Raw genomic sequence first — 20,327 nt, 5'->3', positions numbered from 1 at the left:
TGTGTTAGAGAAGTCAAACTTGTGGACCACAGGATGGTGGTCTATGAAAGATCGAAATGCCTTTGGCCAGAACTGAGAATATGTAACTGGCTTCCTACTATACAAGTTCCAATGTTTGGTGGATGGTGATCCAAATTTAGGCACGGGACAACGGAAAACCTGTTAGACAATGTCTAAAACATAGAAGCCATTATGAATGCCGCCATCTTAAATTCAAAAGTTTCCTTACTTTTGAGACATTCTGTATAAATTTACATATCTACCAAGAATTAAAGGGGTACTCCACTGGAAAACATCTTCTTTTAAATCAACTGGTGTCAGAAAGTTAAACAGATTTGTAAATTACTTCAATTAAAAAATCCCAATCGTTCCAATACTTATCAGCTGCTGTATAATACACAGGAAGTTCTTTTTGAATTTCCTTTCTGTCTGACCACAAGTGCTCTCTGCTGACACCTCTGTCCATGTCAGGAACTGTCCAGAGTAGGAGCAAATTCCCATAGCAAACCTCTTTTGCTCTGGACAGTTCCTGACATGGACAGAGGTGTCAGCAGGGAGCACTGTGGTCAGACAGAATGGAAATTCAAAAAAGAAAAAAAATTCCTGTGTATTATACAGCAACTGATAACTACTGGAAGGATTGGGATTTTTTTTAACTGTTTAACTTTTTGGCACCAGTTGATTTAAAAGAATGTTTTCCAGTGGAGTACCCCTTTAAACTGTACCCCGATTCTTCCCTACACCTCTTTCTGATAAGACTCTTTACCCAAGATGTACCTCCTGATGTCTATTGCTAAGTGGACCCCTCTTTAGCTCTTGTGTCAACATAACCGATACATGGGGGTCTTCTCCAGAAGGTTCTCATTTCACCTTTCAGTAAGCTGAGGCTAAAGTGTCAAAGAGGCATATCTAGCACATGCAAGTATACGTAGTTCCATGGAAAATATAAAACATGCAACAAAATGCAAGAAGTCATGCGGAGGAAAGTCTTCTGGAGAATAGTTACAGAAAGTGTTAGAGGTCTGTCTAGAAAAGAGTTGGGAAGTGATGGGGAATAGGCTGGGTAATCTATGACTTGGGGAGAGGAGATATGGATACAACCCTTTGTAAGAGCTGGGAAGGTTCTTAGAGGGTTGCATTAATGCTCAGATGCTTGGAGGACATGAATCGGGGAAGATATAGGAGATACTCTTTAGGTGGTATTTCTCAGGGATCACTGCTTTACAGGGGTAAACATGAATCGGGGAAGATATAGGAGATACTCTTTAGGTGGTATTTCTCAGGGATCACTGCTTTACAGGGGTAAACATGAATCGGGGAAGATATAGGAGATACTCTTTAGGTGGTATTTCTCAGGGATCACTGCTTTACAGGGGTAAACATGAATCGGGGAAGATATAGGAGATACTCTTTAGGTGGTATTTCTTAGGGATCACTGGTTTAGCATCTGAAACATTTTCTTCCGAATACTAGGTGCGTGCTACGGGGGTTGTGATGTCATGGCCATGCCCCCTAGTGACATCGCGTCACGCCCCCTCAATGCAAGTCTGGGGGCAGTCTATGGGAGGGGGCAGCTGCCACGCCCCCTCCCATAGACTTGTATTGAGGGGGCGTGGCGGGATGTCACTAGGGGGCGTGTGCATGACGTCACGACCCTCGCAGCCCACACCCAGCGTTCGGAAGAAAATGTTCCGGACGCTGGGGAAGTGGAGTACCCCTTTAATAGTTGAGGAGAGAGTGGATATTTTACATAGAAAGGAAAGATACACAGCACGGTACGGGCACAGTACAGAGACAGGAAAAAAAAAGGCTTGAGGCCAGTGAGATACTGGTGGAGGTCGACACATCTCTTCTACCTTATATGCCACACGTGCAGGGCATTTCTTTCCCAAGCCAAGGGGAGGGGGCATGTGTCGTAGCATCTCGTACATGTCAGTGTAACCAATGCGCCCACTGCAGCAACGGGAAGGAGGAGGCACAGGTGTAGCGGCAAGGACGGAAGGACATAACATGGACAGAGGTGGACACAGGAGGGATATGGAAGCCACCAGAGGTGGGCAGAGATATATGTAAGGAAAGTGGGTGAGACACGAGAAGGCCACGAGAGTAGGCGTCAGAAATGAAGACAAAAGGGGGAAATGAAAAAAACAATATACAAACGACAAGGATAAGGAATACCATGAGAGATAGGGGGGTCAGGGGAGAGAAAACATTCAGTGTTGTATAGCCGGAATGACAGCGTTAGGTTGAGGACAAGGGAACAGAGGGCAGGAGAGAAAAGGAGACAAAGAGGAAGATAAGAGGAATATTTAACATTCGGGGACAAAAAATTGCGTGAAGACAAAAACATTACATAACCCACAAGGGTCGAGAAGGAAGATGGGAAGAAGGAAGAGGACAGACAAGCAGAAGAAAGAGATGAAGGCCGAGCAGGGGGGCGAGAATGGGAAGGAAACAGACAAAAAAAACATATCTGATTATCCTGATACTGAACACTCCTGTCACCCAAGCACAGGTATGTTTTTTTGCATCATTGAGGTGAGCGAAGGTTAGTCGGGTGGGGGGAGGATTCACTTTCTTTCTGTTCAAACCCTTTCGCTGATACCGATGTTCAGGTCTTGAGCAGAGAGAGGACAAGGTGACATTGCAATGCCCCTTGTCTTTACCATAGGGGTGCCAGTTTAGACCCTTCAATGTCAAGTGCAACACATTCCCCTGCAGCATTGAAGGGGATAAATCTATTCTGATCATCATGCTTGGACGGAGGCACCAGGCAGCAACACTATAGAGAAGACGGCGTCATTGTCCCATGCACAAGTCCCATATAAGTCCCGATAACCCTCCCGCCCACTTGGTTACCATATCACCGCTGGTTATCTCTCCGGTGAAGCTACCTGGTGGCCTGGTTGGCAGGGTATAAAGCATGATGAAGGGGGGCGGGGCTAGCCTCGCGTTCCCATGCAGGCGCAGCCCCTCAGAATTTTATCAGACTGCTTTGAACCCCGATTGGTATGGATGCAAACTGGCTTTTTGGCTGCAAACCTTGTAAGCCACCCGCGATGGGCAGCGTTTCCCCAGCCCCAGTGGAGGGGCAATAACACGCAATAAATTGTACATATCCTTATAGTGAATACGGCAACTAGAAAAAGAACAATACAGTATATCATGGACTGACAAAAAGGAAAAGAATAAGAAATAAAAGGATTAGAAAGAAAAACACTTAACTTTTTTTTTTTAAACCATTTCTATGTAAAAACTAAATTATATAAGTGACAGTACAAAGCACAAATGCAGAATTCATTGGGAAACGGGTGTATATAGAAGAAAGGGGGCCCCATAGGAAATATCTAAATGGGCCTCCTATCACGACGTTTGGTTTTGACCCCCAGGACAGAAAGGTCAAGTGTTAAAGGGGTACTCCGATGGAAAACTTTTCATTTTTCTTTTAAATCAACTGGTGCCAGAAAGTTAAACATATTTGTAAATTACTTCTGTTAAAAAATCTTAATCCTTCCAGTACTTATTGGCTGCTGAATACTACAGAGGAAATTGTTCTCTTTTTGGAACACAGTGCTCTCTGCTGACATCTCTGTCCATTTTAAGAACTGTCCAGAGTAGGAGAAAATCCCCATAACAAACATATGCTGCTCTGGACAGTTCCTAAAATGGACAGAGATGTCAGCAGAGAGCACTGTGCTCATGATGTCAGCAGAGAGCTCTGTGTTCCAAAAAGAAAAGAATTTCCTCTGTAGTATTCAGCAGCTAATAGGTACTGGAAGGATTAAGATTTTTTTAATAGAAGTAATTTACAAATCTGTTTAACTTTCTGGCACCAGTTGATTTAAAAAAAAAAGGGGTACTCTGCTGCCCCATCATTTGGAACATTTTGTTTCAAACGCTTGGAGCGGGCGGTGTGATATCAAGACCACGCCCCTAGTGGCGTCACACCATGTCCCCTCAATGCAAGTCTATGGGAGGGGGCATGGCGGTCGCCATGCCCCCTCCCATAGACTTGCATTGAGGGGACATGGTGTGATGTCACGAGGGGCGTGGTCGTGACATCACAACCCCCACTGCCGGCACCCAGCATTCTAAACTTATGCTGGGTGCTGCAAAGAGATTGCGGGGGTCCCAGCTGCGGGACCCCCGCCAATCATACATCTTAGCCCATATCCTTTGGATAGGGGATAAGAAGTCTAGGGATGGAGTGCCCCTTTAACGCCCCCTTTGCTTTCCCATGACCCATAGGATACCATTAGTAAAAGGAACCAGGATGGGGGAACAACCAGGTGAAGGGCCCCATAGCAGCCATATGGTCAGCCAGTATAGTCCTTATTGGGAAACATATAGAAAAACTGGTGCATAGGACATAAATGTAGATGAGGGGCGATCCCAAAGCAAATTTTAAATGGGGCCCCTTCTTCTAAAGCTAATGTTATCCTCTTGCCTATAAAAACATGTATTGTGGTATGGGCAGCGCACAGCTGGGCCCATTCTCCATAAGTCCCATAGCAGCTGCATGTCCAACCCCTATGTCTATAGGTCCCCATACACATTCAACAAATGTCAGTGGAAGCTGCTGACATAGGTGGTAACAGCCAACCATCTAATATGTATGGGGGCCTCCCAATTCTCCCAAGAAAGATGACGTTAAAGGGGTTGTGCAGCGAAAAGTTACTTTTTCCCTATCCACAGGATAGAGGATAAGTTTCTGAAATCTGGGGGGGGAGGGGTCTGACCGCTGGAACCCCCCGCAATCTCCTGAACGGGCCCAGCTCTTTGAGAGGAGCATGTGCCGGGGTTGGCATGCGCTCCATTCATTTTTATGGGAGTGCGGGAGATGCCTGAGTACAGCACTCTGGTCTCTTCTCAGAGATCATGTGGGGTCCCAGCGGTCCGACCCCCTACAATCTGACATTTATCCTCTATCCTGTGAATAGGGGATAAGTTAATTATCATTGCAGTTCCCCAGAAAGGAGGAAACATTTTAACTGCCTGATCCTCTAGTTTATGGAAAGTCTGACTGCGGCTTACCCCTCCTCTTTCAATTCAGAATACACTTGGCAGAGTTTGATGTTCATGTGAATGGAGGAATTTGGAGGGATAGCTTTAAAGCACTATAAATTATTTGTATTTCCTTCACATGAATTCAATATAACTATCATTATCCATAGCAATACTATTAGAAGTAGTAACACTAGTCTATAATGGTATATAAGGTACATTCGTATGAACAGTATATAACTTAATCTCATACCTAATATTACAATGTGAAAAATGTGCTTATATTGGGCTTATAGACTATTGGTGTGGCTTAATGACAAGTTCTATACAATTGTCAAACCAAACAATTGACATACCAAGCAGCGGGGTCATACTCGGCCCAGACACGTATAAACTCATCCAGATGATGGGGACCCAAAATGGACGAGTCGCGCGTTAGGTATTCAAAATTGTCCATTATGACGGCCACAAAAAGATTGAGCATCTACTCAGGAACAGAGAAGACAGGAAGAAAAAATATTATTTTATCAGATATAGCATTATATATAAAAAATTTATTTATAACAGCCACACGAACAATGATATTGACAGGTATATGTCTCTCTATGTCAGTGTTCCCCAACCAGTGTGCCTCCACCTGTTGCAAAACTACAACTCTCAGCATGCCCTGACAGCCTTTAGCCTTTCCCTCTCTACTGCTAATACCGCTCCCTATGCACCCATGAGCACTTCCCTCTCTACTGCTAATACCTCTCCCTATACACCCATGAGCACTTCCCTCAAAACTGCTAATAACTCTCTGTATACACCCATGAGCACTTCCCTCTCTACTGCTAATACCTCTCCCTATACACCCATGAGCACTTCCCTCACTACTGCTTATAACTCTCCCTATACACCCATGAGCACTTCCCTCTCTACTGCTAATACCTCTCCCTATACACCCATGAGCACTTCCCTCAATACTGCTAATAACTCTCCCTATACACCCATGAGCACTTCCCTGTCTACTGCTAATACCTCTCCCTATACACCCATGAGCACTTCCCTCACTACTGCTAATAACTCTCCCTATACACCCATAAACACTTCCCTCTCTACTCTAATACCCCTCCCTGTACAACCATGAGCACTTCCCTCTACTGAGAATAACTCTCCTTATACATCCATGAGCACTTCCCTCTCTACTGCTAATACCTCTCCCTATACACCTGTGAGCACTTCCCTCTTTCTATTGCTAATACCTCTCCCTGTACACCCATAAGCCCTTCCCTCACTACTGATAATACCCCTCCCTATACACCTGTGAGCACTTCCCTCTTTCTACTGCTAATTCCTCTCCCTGTACACCCATAAGCACTTCCCTCACTACTGATAATACCCCTCCCTATACACCAATGAGCACTTTACCTCTTTATTGCTAATACCTCTCCCTCTACACCCACAAGCACTTATCTTTCTGATGCTAAGACCTATCTAATATTGATGGCCTATCTTAAGGATAACTCCTTTAGCATTGGTCTTTTCTTAGCTCCTATGTATGACTTGCCATTCAGTATACTTCCATTGATAAGGCAATATGGTAACTTGTGTGCCCATTGCCGGGTCAGAGCCTGGGCCCATCATAGAACCTACTGGTACTCCAGTGGGCCAGAATGGCTGTAACTGCTTTATATGATGTGGCCAGCTTTGGGTGCCCCATTTGGTACCCTTTGCTGAGCTGCTGTGTGAAGACTACATTAGGGTTACTCACCAGGAAAGAGCACAGGAAAATGAAGGAGACGAAATAGAAATAGGCAAAGTCACTTCCACATTCGTCTTTGCTATTGCCGGAGCGTGGGTCACATGGCCTGTTGCTGAGACAAGAGAGCATAATATCGTGCCAGCCTTCTCCCGTGGCACTCCTACAAGAAGGGATAAAGCACAGTGTTACTTCCTTCAGGCCCTCTACATCTTACCATGAAATGCCCCCTACGGGCTATAAAAGTGCTCTAAGATCCTTTACAACATACTGGGTGTGACTTCCATTACCCTACAGAAAGATGAACACAGGTCAATGAAGAAGATGGTGGCTTGTGGAATTTAAAGAGTACCTCATCATCTTGTTAAATGTTATAATCCTCCCAGGTCACTGCCCCCATCATGATAAACCCCCCCCCCCCCCTGCCTTTATTTTTAAAAAAATTTAGTTCTCTGCCTTGATATTGCTCTGTATTTTCTGCTCAGTCAGATTCACAGACTGGGAAGGGGCGTTCCCCAGCAGGCGTGAGATCATCTGAAGCCATACAGGGGAGAACTTCCTCCCTCACTCTGCTACACAAAGCCCAGAGCAGTTCAGTGTGAGATGAGCTATGATTGGCTAAGGCTGCACACACCCTCCTCAGCACTCCAGGCTGCATTTCATGATTTTGGACTTCTGCCAGGCCAGCAGGAGTCCAAAGTATGTGCAAAAGATGGGGGGGGGGATGTACTCTGGATAAGTAGAAAACTTTTTTATTTAAAAAAAAAAGGAAATTAGAAAGATTTATATTTACCATAAGCAGAGCATTAGCAAAAATTAGTTTTAATGAGAGTGCCCATTTGAAATGCGTCCTTTGTGAGCAATTTGCAGACAGTTAACGCATTCTAAAACATTTACTTACATGCACCAATAGAGCTAAAAGACCTGTTTTTCCCTATGTTCAGCGTATTCACTGAACTTAGGCTGGGTTCACATTACGTTTTCCCCCATAGGGGAGCGCATACGGAAGGAGGGAGCTGAAACCCCGCGCTCCTGTATGCCTTTCTATGCACTCCTGTATGTAATTAATTTCAATGAGCCGGCCGGAGTGAAACGTTCGGTCCGGTCGGCTCATTTTTGCACCGTATGCGCTTTTACAACCGGACCTAAAACCGTGGTTGACCACAGTTTTAGGTCCGGGGAAAAAGCGCATGCAGCGCAAAAATGAGCCGACCGGACTGAACGTTTCACTGCGGCCGGCTCATTGAAACGAATTACATACAGGAGCGCATAAGAAGGCATACGGGAGCGCGAGGTTTTATCTCCCCCCTGCCGTATGCGCTCCCGTACGGGGGAAGACGTAATGTGAACCCAGCCTTACTTGTAATTGTTGGAGAACTCCTTTAAATGATTGATGCGTGATACTATACTCCAGTGGTCTTCAAACGGTGGCCCTCCAGATGTTGCAAAACTACAATTCCCAGCATGCCCGGACAGCCGTTGGCTGTCCGGGCATGCTGGGATTTGTAGTTTTGCAACAGCTGGAGGGCCACAGTTTGAAGACCGCTGCTGTATGCCTATACTAAATCGCACACACTTTTGCCATAAGTACATATGTAAGCAATCCTGACATATATGTTCACCGGAAACAGGAAAAACCCCAATGCAGATGTGAATTTTTACCTAAACAGGAGCATTAAGGCTTGAAAAAAGGTGCGGAAGTTATTGTGTCTGTTGATCGCGTTGTCATCCACCAAGGCAATGTTCCCAAAGACCTGAGACATGAAAATAACAAGAATTATTGTATCTGCTGGACACATACAATACAGATATCTACCCCCTAGAATCCTACAGATTTCCTTTAAATGGGTAACTCTCATTAAAAAAAATTTTGCTATTGCACTCCTTATGGTAAATAAAAAATATTTCTAATATACTTTGATTAAATAAAATGAAGTTTTCTATGTTTTATTTGTGCTTAAAAAAGCTCAAGAGCACTTTTTCCCTGATCTCATACACAGACTTAGGACCGAAGTCCAAACACAGGAAGTGCAGCCTGGAGTGCTGAGGGGGGGGGGGGGGTGTCCAACCAACAGCATATGGCAGTTAAGTGTGAGAGGAGCTATGATTGGATGAGGCTGGACCCCCCCCCCCCCCTCCTCAGCACTCCAGGCTGCACTTTCTGTGTTTGGACCTTGGTCCAAAGTCTGTGTATGAGATGGGGGAAAATGTGCTCTTGAGCTTTTTTAAGCACAAATAAAACATAGAAAACGTTATACTTTTTAAACAAAGTATATTAGAAATATTTTTTATTTACCACAAGGAATGCAATAGCAAAAATTTGTTTTAATGAGAGTTACCCTTTAAATGGTTCAGCAATATTTGTCAACAGATTAAACTACACATTAAAGGGGTACTCCACTGGAAAAGTCAGTGACTCTCAACCATTTTAGAATTTTTCTATTGAATTTATGATTATTATGTCCTTAAAGGTTGATTTTTTTTTAAATCAACTGGTGCCAGAAAGTTAAACGAATTTGTAAATGACTTCTATTTACAAATCTTAATCCTCCCACTACTTAACAGCTGCAGTATGTTCCACCGTTTTCTTTTTGAATTTCCTCCTTTCTGTCTGCCCATAGTGCTCTCTGCTGACACCTCTGTCCAGTTTAGGAACCGTCCAGAGTAGGAACAAATCCCCATAGCAAACCTCTCCTGCTCTGGACAATTCCGGACATGGAGAGAGGTGTCAGCAGAGAGCACTGTGGACAGACAAAAAAGAAATTCAAAAAGAAAAGGACTTCCTGTGGAGCATACAGCAGCTGATAAGTACTGGAAGGATTAAGATTTTTTAATAGAAGTCATTTAGAAATCTGTTTAATTTTCTGGCACCAGTTGATTTAAAAATAAAAAAATGTTTTCCAGAGTATCCCATTAAAGGAGTACTGCGGTGCTCCAGCGTGAGAACATTTTCTTATTCCCACTCCCGCAACATGTGTGTCCAATCAGGATTGAGGAGTCCAATCAGGATCCCAATTCTGCTGCAGTCCGCTACCTTAAAGTATACTCTTGGAGATAAAATGTTTGCCTGTTGGGCCAAATGGTTCTTATCTGCACATTTTATGTTTCTATATTCTCGATGCTCCCAGAAGAAACTCACAAACCTGCCTCTATAGGGAGAACGTATGTTTGGCCAAGATGGGACCAAAGAGGTAATGTTTCTTCTTGAGGTGAGCGTCAAGACATGGAGAGCATAAATGGCCTATAAGTTTATGAGGCTCTTCTTAAGGGGAAACATTTCCCCTTTGGTCTCACATTGATAGACCTCTCTGCAGCCAGCCAGAACCCTGCTCTGTGCTGACAAGGGACTACAACCCTGTGGGTAACTTTCACTTCTGTGGAGTTTCTGGCTTGGTTTATTAAATCCCCAGTCATGTTCTAAGGCTTCTTAAAGGAGCTTGACACTGACTTGTTGGAAAGGCTACCTCCAAAGGTGGTATTAGCAAGCTGCTTTGCACATCCTTCTTGCCAGTGAAGCATAAATGGCTTGTAAGTCTCCAAAGATCTTTATGGCACTCTCTTCAAAGAGAAACATTTGGTCTCACAACAGTAGACCTCTCTGCAGCCATCCTGCACCCTGTTCTGTACTGACAAAGTGCAACAACCCTGAAACCGCCATCTACATGTGTGCATTTCCCCATTCTGTGGAGTTTCTAGATTGGGTAATTAAATCCCCAGTCATGTTCTAAGGCTTCTTAAAGGAGTGGAACACTGATTTGTAGGAAAGGCTACCTCCAAAATGTATCATTAGAGAGCTGCTTTGCATATCCTTCTTCCCAGAATTTCCAGTGGAGCGTTAATGGCTTGTAAGTCTCCACAGATCTTTATAGCACTCTTCAAAGAGAAGCATTTAGTCCCACAACAGTAGACCTCTCTGCAGCCAGCCAACAGCACCCTTTTCTGAACTAACAAAGTGCAACAACCCTGAAACTGCCATCTACATATGTGCAATATCCCCCTTCTGGGGAGTTTCTAGCTTGGCTTGTTAAATCCTCAGTCATGTTTTAAGGCTTCTTAAAGGAGTTGAACCCTGACTTGTAGGAAAAGCATCCACATAGACAACTAACAAGTTGTTATCTAACGTGCACAGTAGTTTAGTTTCTTTCATTGTAAAATAGATATGTCGGGCAATGCAGCCACCAGCAGTGGTCACTTACCTGCATCCCAATGATGGCGTAGATGAAGAATAGCATTGCAATAAGGAGGCAGACGTATGGCAGGGCCTATAGGGAGACAAAGTGGTGCAAATAGTTACAGCAAACATTTTCTTCAAATACTGCATAAATGTATATAGCCATTTATCTAAATTTAGCTGAATTAATCTAAATAAAACTGTGTAATGGTCTTAAAGGGGTACTCCGCCTCTAGACATCTTATCCAAAGGTTAGGGGGATAAGATGTCTGATCGTAGGGGTCCCGCCGCTGGGACCCCTGCAATCTCTGTGCAGTACCCGACGTTCGTTTAGAATGCTGGGTGCAGACGGCGGGGTCGTGAAGTCACGGCCACACCCCTCGTCACGTCACGCCACGCTCCCTCAATGAAAGTCGATGGAGGGGGCGTGGCAGTCGTCACGCCCCCGACATAGACTTGCATTGAGGGGCGTGGCATGATGTCATGAGGGGCGTGGCCGTGACATCGTGACGAAAATGTTCTGAACGCTGGGGCAAAAACACAACAACAAAACACTGTTATAATAGAATCACATAAAGAAGGAAGAGGAGCAACTCCCCCAGGTAGTCAAAGACGATGCAGCAATCAGGTCATGATCAGGCGACGTAGAAGCGGGGAGGCGGAAGGTGGAACGGGGAGAATAAGGCGTCGGGCCACAGCCGTATCGCCCCTTGTGGTGCTTCGTCAGGCCCCGCAGGGGCCTGACGAAGCACCACAAGGGGCGATACGGCTGTGGTCCGACGCCTGACTCCCTCAGTACCACCTTTCGCCTACCCGCTTCTACGTCGCCTGATCGTGACCTGACAAGCTGCATCGTCTTTGACCCTGTAGTGGAAGACAACTTATCCTTTGGATAGGGGATAAGTTATAGATCGTGGGAGATCCGACCGCTGGGACCCCCTACGATCTCCTGAACGGGGCCTCGGCAGACTGCTGGAAGGGGGCGTCAGGCCACAGCCGTATCGCCCCTTGTGGTGCTTCGTCAGGCACCCACAGGGGCCTGACGAAGCACCACAAGGTGCGATACGGCTGCGGCCCGACGCCTGATTCCCCCCGTTCCACCTTCCGCTTCTACGTCGCCTGGTCATGACCTGACAAGCTGCATCGTCTTTGACTACCTGGGTGAGTTACTCCGCTTCCTTCTTTAGGTGATTCTATTATGCTCTCCATTGTTCAGCGTGTAGCACCACTCATAGGACCAAACCTAACCGCAAAAACTATTTCCATTACTGCACGTATCACTTACTAGGATTAAAGAGACAGTGCCGGATTTTTTTCTTTTTCTTCTGTGATTATACACTGTTATAATAGACTCTCTAACAACAAATGGAGCTGGCCATGAAAGTCTCGTTAGTTGGCATTGGCCCACAACGCTTGGTAATGGACACAAGTTGGCAGCATATACTTCAATGCCAATGTTTGACGTGTTACGTAGTTCATAAGGTGGGAAAAAGACCAGAGTCCATCAAGGTCCTCCTATATCCTTATTGTGTCCCTACTGTGTTGATCCAGAGGAAAGCAAAAAAAACCTAATGAGGCTGATGCCAATTGCCCCATATCAGGGGGGGAAATTCCTTCCTGACTCCAAATATGGGGAATAAATCCTTGGATTAACGTTTTATCCCCATAAATCTAGTCTCCATAACCTGTAATGTTATTAATGGTGTTCTGTAGAGAAAGACAACTTATCCTTTGGAATCGGGATAAGTTATAGATAGTGGGAGGTCTGACCGCTGGGACCCCGTACGATCTCCTGAACGGGGCCCCGGCAGTCTGTTGGAAGGGGGCGTGCCGACCCAGCACGGAGTGGCGGCGGACACACCCCTCCATGTATCCCATACAGATACAAAGAGGGAGTGTGTCGGCTGCGGCTTCCTGGGGGGTCGGAAAGGCCGCTTTCAGCAGACTGACAGGACCCCGTTCAGGAGATAACGGGGGCTCCTTTCCTAATCTCAAAAAATGTATCCAGGCCCCTCATGATCTCTTTGATTGAGTTCACCATGACCACTTCCTCTGGGAAAGAGTTCCACAGTCTCACTGCTCTTACAGTAAAGAACCCCCCGTCTGTACTGGTGTATAAACCTTATTTCCTCTAGACGTAGGGGATGCCCCCTTGTTATAGATACAGCCCCGGGCGTTTGACATGTTTATGGAACATTTTTATTTTCATTGCCGGTTGAGCAAACCTTAAAAGACTGCACAAAGGTCCAGAGAAGGATGCGGATGGTGTAACCCTGACGCAACAGTTTGATCAGCCGAGCAGCTCGAAAGAGTCGCAGGAAACTCAGATTGATGAAATTTTCCTGGAACAGATAACATTTTTTAAGTAAATTTATACAGGTTTTCGGCAATTGGTATTAACGTTGTTTGTCTTGTATTTTCCAGCGTGCTCCACCCAGCAAAATAAGCCAAGCCCACTTCACTTCATTCCATTATCAAGCACAGAACTTGCAGCTTGCCGACACTTGAAAGACCAGGAGGGAAAATTTATATACAATCACATGCAACCTGTCATCTTGCAATCGTGTTAGTCGGTCATCTCAGGTATCCACCCCTATCTCAACTAAGATAAAATGCTTCCAAAGGTAGGGTGTTTTTATCGAATTGGAATGATGATATTGGAGGACCCCGGACCAGGGACTGGAACAGAAGAGAGCTTGAGCTAAGTGGGTCTTTCCAGGGCCGGCTCTGTCTCTAGGCAAAACAGGCAGCCTAGAGCGCCCTCTTGATGGGGGGCGCTGCTCTGCCTGCCGCAAGAAAGTTAGACAACCAGCATTCGAACCACTCGCTCAGCCAGCAGCATGAGGAGGAGGTTTTTACTACCCCAGTAGTAAAGTGGGGCGTGTCAAAGGGTGGGCCAATGGGTGGAGTCAAGGAAGCAGCAAAATTAGCTTTTGCCTAGGGGGGCAAAAATCCTTGCCTCAGCCCTGGGTCTTTCTCCTGTTGACAGATCACATCAAGATGGTGCGATACCTAAAGTTGTCCCTCTAGGAGCTTGGAGGAGGTGTTTCCATGTCTAGGTTCCCACTTCCCATGGGGCAGGGAAATGGAAACCCAAAAACTAGGCCATATAGTAGTTTCAGGGTATGTATGCCTGAAGATTAGGACTGGAAAAGTCAATAGATTTTTGGGTGTTTATGAAGAGGTCCATCAGATTGAAATGATCAATCAGAAATGGTAAAGTTATTTTCATGCCTACGATGATCTTAAAGGGCTAAGACAGTGGTCTCAAACTGTGGCCCTCCAGCCGTTGGCTGTCCGGGCATGCTGGGAGTTGAAGTGTTGCAACATCTGGGGGGGCCACAGTTTCAGACCACTAGTCTAAAGCGTACCTGTAACTGTTATATGTTGCTCAGTACCTCATCCTGATCATGTACATCCAAATTTTATGTGTCTACGACCTATAATTTCCCTCAGAATTACCTTTATATACTTCCACCATTGCTCAGTGAGGTTTCTGTCCATGCAGAGGCATGGGGGCGTGTTCCTCTCTTCTCCTCACTGTGATGACTCCTCCCCCTCCCTCACTCTGCTCTGACTCACAGAGGGCCCTGGACCTGCCTGCAGCCCTGTCAATCACTCATGGTGTCCATGACGTGTCCATGGCCACTGGACACTGCAAGACTGGTATGTGTCCAAGGAGGCAGGGGGGACCCCTAGTGGCCACTTTTTTGACTGGCTTTTTCAGTATGAAATACTGAAAATTTTTCTGATGAAAGCAAATGCAAAACATATTGTTTTTGCATGCTTTATAACATATCAAAAGTTACTGTATCTGACCGTGCCCATTTAAGACATTATATAGAGTTTAGATATGTGTGCGTGTTTTCTTTTCTATTCATTGGCTAAAGGTCTCTTCCATCAGTCCACAGGTCCATTTTTGGTCCAAAAAGCACTCTCGTTTTTTTTTTTTCAACAAAACTGTTGGGTCATACGGGAATTCAGGGGGTCCAAATTTATGGCTTTTGGGGGGGGGGGGTAGGGTACATTGACCCTATTATCCACTCGATGGCGAGTCTTGTTTGTCTGTTATCATTCCATGCTTCTCTCCACATCCCCTCCGCCCACCCCACCATTGCTCAATGCGCTTTTCAGCCCCCGAGCTCCAGCATGCTTCTCATACAATTCCCCTTCCCGCGAGGTCACATAAGCAGAGTATTAAAAGCAGAAGCAGAGCCGACCTGCGGGCTACAATCTGACAGAGAAGCGAGAGACGAAAAGTGATTGGGATGGATGCATAGATAGGATAGAATTGAGGACAATGGAAAGGAAATAAAAGGTGAAAACGAAATGAATATGCGGGAGAGTGAGGAGGAAGTCTACAGATTCTGTTGTGTTTGGAATGGGCCGAATGGGTAAAACTTCACTTCTACACCTACTGTACAAATAGAAATCACACGTATGAAATGATAACTAAATGTCTAGTCAAATAGTCATTCTACAATGAAACAAGATCCAAATTGGGCTGAAAGCCACAAAACAAAAACATTTCGTATAATGAATGTCATTGGTCTCCAACTGCCGGAGCCCAACTACACTAACTATTCCCTTTTTGTTGACTATATAGCTTTTATTAGAGGACTAGTCTGTTCTTTCTTTATGGCAGATGCTATAAGGGTTTGTTTTTATGTATAGGTGGCCATACACCTAAAATAGCCGTCAGACGGGTATTAACTTTGCCAACAGCTATCTCTCCCGTCCTCCCTACGCACATGCTTGGTGAGTTTGGCCAAAGGTGTTCTCAATGGGGAAAGGGGAATAGAGCTTTTTCAGATACCTCTGGAGGTGGATTATCTCTCTTAAAGGGTTACTGCAGCCAAAATGGGATAGGATAGGGAATAAGTAGCTGATCAAGGGGGTCCGACCACTGGGACCCCCTGCGATCTCCGGAACGGGACCCCATCTGGCTCAGTGAGGAGCGTGTTTGTCGTTGATTTTTATGGGAGCGCTGATGATTTCCGAGTGCTGGACTCTGGTCTCTTTGGAGCTCCCATAGAAATCAATGGAGCGTGTGCCTTCTACTACATGTGCTCCACACTCAGAGCCGGGCCCCGTCTGTAGATCGCGCGCGGGGAGGGGGGGGGGTTTGGGGGGAGTCCCAGCACTCAGATCCCCCACGATCGGCTACTTATCCCCTATCCTGTGGATAAGTTCATTTTGGCTGCAGTACCTCTTTAAGTACTGGGCATGTTGAATTCCAACATGGCGGAGCCTTCTTTCCCCAAACATCTGCCATTGTGGGAATATCTGGACCCCAATATGCATTATATGATTAGCCAGGCCCAATAAGCTGACTTTGCTCTTAAATCCTACCCATGGACATTTATAAAGTGACTGTAGTGGCATGGTGGCAAGGAGTGGCCAGAGTCAAAATCAGGAAAAGATTCAACAGATTTGCAGCATCTCGGACAGGAACAGACCTATAACCAAGACATTTTAAAGATGGTGGCAAAGAGGAACAGAAGTAACCTACTAGAAAAAGGTAAGGTTCCCATAAATATTATACTAGTGTGTTGTCCAACTGGACCACTAAACTCTCAAGCATTCAAGGCCCAAAAGGGTTTTCATGGGGTAACTAGGGTCTACTTTGTTCTTGTCATCCAGCCTGTTTATAGTATCAGATGTGATGGCCATATAACCACTCCAGGCCTAGTCGTCTTTTCCTTTTCTGCTCCAATATCATGGGGGTTTGATGAATACCTATACATTCTTCTTGTCTTGTCAGCTTAAAGATGAATATTTTATTGGTTTCCACCAATAACATGTACAAACCGATCAACAGACCATGCTTTCTGTGTTCCCTCAATGCTGTTTCACATGATCCATCCCACTTACAAGCTTGAATTGCACCATGCAATGGCTGAGGTCACATGCAGAGGAACAGGGGTCACTGATATTCAGACACTGTAGTACAAAAAATCCCCGGATCTAAGGCCAGCTCCCCCCCCCCCTTATTCAGTCCGTCCCCATGTATATCCCATATGTGAGCCCCATTGTTAGTTGACTAGAGTCTTCACACAGTGACCGCTGTCCCTCTTCCTCTTTGTGGATTACATTCAGGTTTTTGTAGGGTAAAGAGAAGGTAAGTGCTGAGCAGCTCAGGGTTCTACATAATTTATCTACCTTTTATCTCTTTCTAGCAGCAAAAATGTTGAAGAATTAAGAGGACACTTAAGAGGATCCTGGTCTAGTTGTGTTAAAGGGGTACTCCGGCCCTAAGTCATCTTATCCCTGCCTCTGGGGACCCCCGCAATCTTGCATTCGGCACCCACGTGTGACGTTACCCCCCGCCCCCGCTATGCAAGTCTATGGGAGGGGGCGTGACGCCCCCTCCCATAGACTTGCATAGCGGGTGGCGGGGAGCGACATCACACGGGGGCGGAGTCGTGACGTCACGATACTCCGGCCCCGTGGTAGGCACCCGGCAGTTTTGTGAGCTGGCAGCGCGGCGTGCAGCTCAAAGAGGTGGCTGCCGAATGCAAGATTGCGGGGGTCCCCAGCGGCGGGACCCCCGCGGTCAGACATCATATCCCCTATCCTTTGGATAGGGGATTAGATGTCTTAGTACCGGAGTACCCCTTTAATGTGATTAGTGATGAGCGACAGGGAGCCATATTCGAATTTGCGATATTTCGCGAATATATGGACGAATATACATCCTGTGTTCGCGAAATTCGCATATTCGCAATGTTCGTTCTTGGTTTTTTTCATGCGAAAGTTCGTAATGAAATTCGCATAGTGCGCATACGTAATTATATCTTTCACCTAAAAGAAAGGGTTAAAGGATCAGTGTCCAGTCTGGAAGTGCCGATATTCACAGTAAAAGTTCGCATTTCATAAAAATTTGCGCTCAACACTAAATGTGACGTCTGATTGACCCATTTTCTTATACTCTATTAGGCCATATGGATGTCATACAGTAGAGGGACCCCATTTATAAGTAATCCTACAGTTTTCTTATATGGCAGGACAAGCCTTTCCCACAATGATCCCATAAGTTGGAAAAAGTCTAGTCTACTCATCAAAGGGAAAGTAATGTGCATTATTAGGGTTCTTCTTCATCATCTTTAGAAACTCAAATCCAGTTCCCAAGGTCCCTTACCAGGTCCCAAGGTCCCTTTTAGATTTATTTTTTCGTATTTGACAGGTAACATAGTTATGGTTGGTACTAGAGATGAGCGAACTTACAGTAAATTCGATTCGTCACGAACTTCTCGGCTCGGCAGTTGATGACTTATCCTGCATAAATTAGTTCAGCTTTCCGGTGCTCCGGTGGGCTGGAAAAGGTGGATACAGTCCTAGGAGACTCTTTCCTAGGATCTGTATCCACCTTTTCCAGCCCACCGGAGCACCTGAAAGCTGAACTCATTTATGCAGGATAAGTCATCAACTGCCGAGCCGAGAAGTTCGTGATGAATCGAATTTACTGTAAGTTCGCTCATCTCTAGTTGGTACATTAGACATTAAAGGGGTACTCCGCTGGAAGACCCTTTTTTTTTTTTTTTTTTTTTTTTTTAAATCAACTGCTGCCAGAAAGTTAAACAGATTTGTAAATGACTTCTATTAAAAAAATCTTAATCCTTCCAGTACTTATCAGCTGCAGTATGCTCCACAGGAAGTTTTTTTCTTTTTGAATTTCCTTTCCAGTCTGACGACAGTGCTCTCTGCTGACACCTCTGTTCAGAGGTTTGCTATGGGGATTTGCTCCTACTCTGGACAGTTCATAAAATGGACAGAGGTGTCAGCAGAGAGCACTGTGGTCAGACAGAAAGGAAATTCAAAAAGAAAAGAACTCTGTCCATGTCAGGAACAATTCCCCATAGCAAACCTCTGATGCTCTGGACAGTTCCTGACATGGACAGAGGTGTCAGCAGAGAGCACCGTGGACAGAGAGGAATGAAATTCAGTATAGAAAGAAAAGAACTTCCTCTGTATTATACAGCAGCTGATAAGAACTGGAATGATTAAGATTTTTTAATAGAAGTAATTTACAAATCTGTTTAACTTTCTGGCACCAGTTGATTTAAAATAAAATAAATAAATAAATGCTTTCCACCAGAGTACCCCTTTAAACTTTTTTTTATATATCAACTGGCTCCAGAAAGTTAAACAAATTTGTAAATTACTTCTATTAAAAAATCTTCATCCTTTCAGTACTTATGAGCTGCTGAATTTGAGTTGTTCTTTTCAGTCTTAGTTCTCTGTGATGACACGTGTTTTGGGAACCGCCCAGTTTAGAAGCAAATCCCCATAGCAAACCTATTCTACTCTGTGCAGTTCCCGAGACAAGCAGAGATGTCAGCAGAGAGCACTGTTGCCAGACAGAAACAACAACTCAACTTCAGCAGCTGATAATTATTGAAAGGATTAAGATTTTTAAATAGAAGTTATTTACAAATCTGTTCAACTTTCTGGAGCCAGTTTATATATAAAAAAAAGTTTTTTCCTGGAATACCCCTTTAAGATATTATATAGAGTTTAGATATGTCTGCATGTTTTCTTTTCTATTCGTTGGCTAAAGGTTTGCTCCATCAGTCCATGTTGCCTACTCTTATACCATATATGAATAGCACAAGTCTAGAACCTGTCCACACTTACCCGGGAGCTCATGTATATCGGCCAAGTGTACTACGCTTAGTGTGTACATGCTAAGTGTGTTGTACAAGTGCACAAGTGTTAAGCGAGCCTAAGGCTTTCTAACCTTAGTAACGGTGCCAAAACACTTCCCATAGGTACAATGAGCACATTAACCAGTTAGGGTATGTTCACACGATGGAAATCCCAATTCCAGAGTCCGCAGAAAGAATAGACATGTATATTCTTTCTGCAGAGTCCGCACGGAAATGCTTTGCCGTCTATGGTCCTACCATGGTCTTACCATGCACTGGCATGTTCTGCTAGCGCTTCGCTGTTGGTGAAATGTCCATACAGAAATGTCGTCGGACATTCGCCCATGTGAACATAGCCATACTGTCCAGTCTCTGCGCTTTATCCTTCCTAAAGAGGCAAAAAACACATGGTCCAATCATGGGGGTATATAAATAGGTGCGCAGTATGTGCATTACATAGCTAGAAGAGATCTTCCCATACTATGCAATGAACAATGAAGACCTGGCCCCGTGCCGTGCTCTGGTTATATTGTGAAGAAAAGTTCTTAAAGGGGTACTCCGGTGGAAAAAAATTTTTTTTAAACCAACTGGTGCCAGAAAGTTAAACAGGTTTGTAAATTACTTCTATATAAATATCGTTCCATTCTGTCCACAGTGCTCTCTGCTGACACCTCTGTCCATGTCAGGAACTGTCCAGAGTAGGAGCAAATCCCCCATAGCAAATCTCTCCTGCTCTGGACAGTTCCTGACATGGACAGAGGTG

The 20,327-nt window shown here is 45.0% G+C and overlaps 1 protein-coding gene across 9 annotated transcripts in view; it reads right to left on the bottom strand.

The window, feature by feature from the left end:
* CACNA1B (calcium voltage-gated channel subunit alpha1 B) overlaps positions 1 to 20,327 on the bottom strand; it is a 324,413-nt gene that overhangs the window by 30,686 nt on the left and 273,400 nt on the right. For 5 of the 9 annotated variants that reach the window (XM_056539457.1, XM_056539461.1, XM_056539458.1 and 2 more), the window contains 6 exons: positions 13,142 to 13,258; positions 10,942 to 11,007; positions 8,408 to 8,499; positions 6,758 to 6,908; positions 5,361 to 5,488; positions 1,857 to 1,953 (listed from right to left, as the gene is read on the bottom strand). In XM_056539457.1, the coding sequence (XP_056395432.1) occupies positions 1,857 to 1,953; positions 5,361 to 5,488; positions 6,758 to 6,908; positions 8,408 to 8,499; positions 10,942 to 11,007; positions 13,142 to 13,258 (651 nt within the window). Of the gene's footprint in view, positions 1 to 1,856; positions 1,954 to 3,042; positions 3,140 to 5,360; positions 5,489 to 6,757; positions 6,909 to 8,407; positions 8,500 to 10,941; positions 11,008 to 13,141; positions 13,259 to 20,327 lie in introns of all 9 variants that reach the window. The other 4 variants (XM_056539456.1, XM_056539462.1, XR_008847788.1 and 1 more) reach the window with 3 other exon arrangements.

This window comes from Hyla sarda, chromosome 9, assembly GCF_029499605.1.
Source record: "Hyla sarda isolate aHylSar1 chromosome 9, aHylSar1.hap1, whole genome shotgun sequence".
Taxonomy (NCBI): domain Eukaryota; kingdom Metazoa; phylum Chordata; class Amphibia; order Anura; family Hylidae; genus Hyla; species Hyla sarda.
The sequence above is the reverse complement of the archived record's forward strand: the minus strand, read 5'-3'. Positions and strand labels throughout refer to the sequence as shown.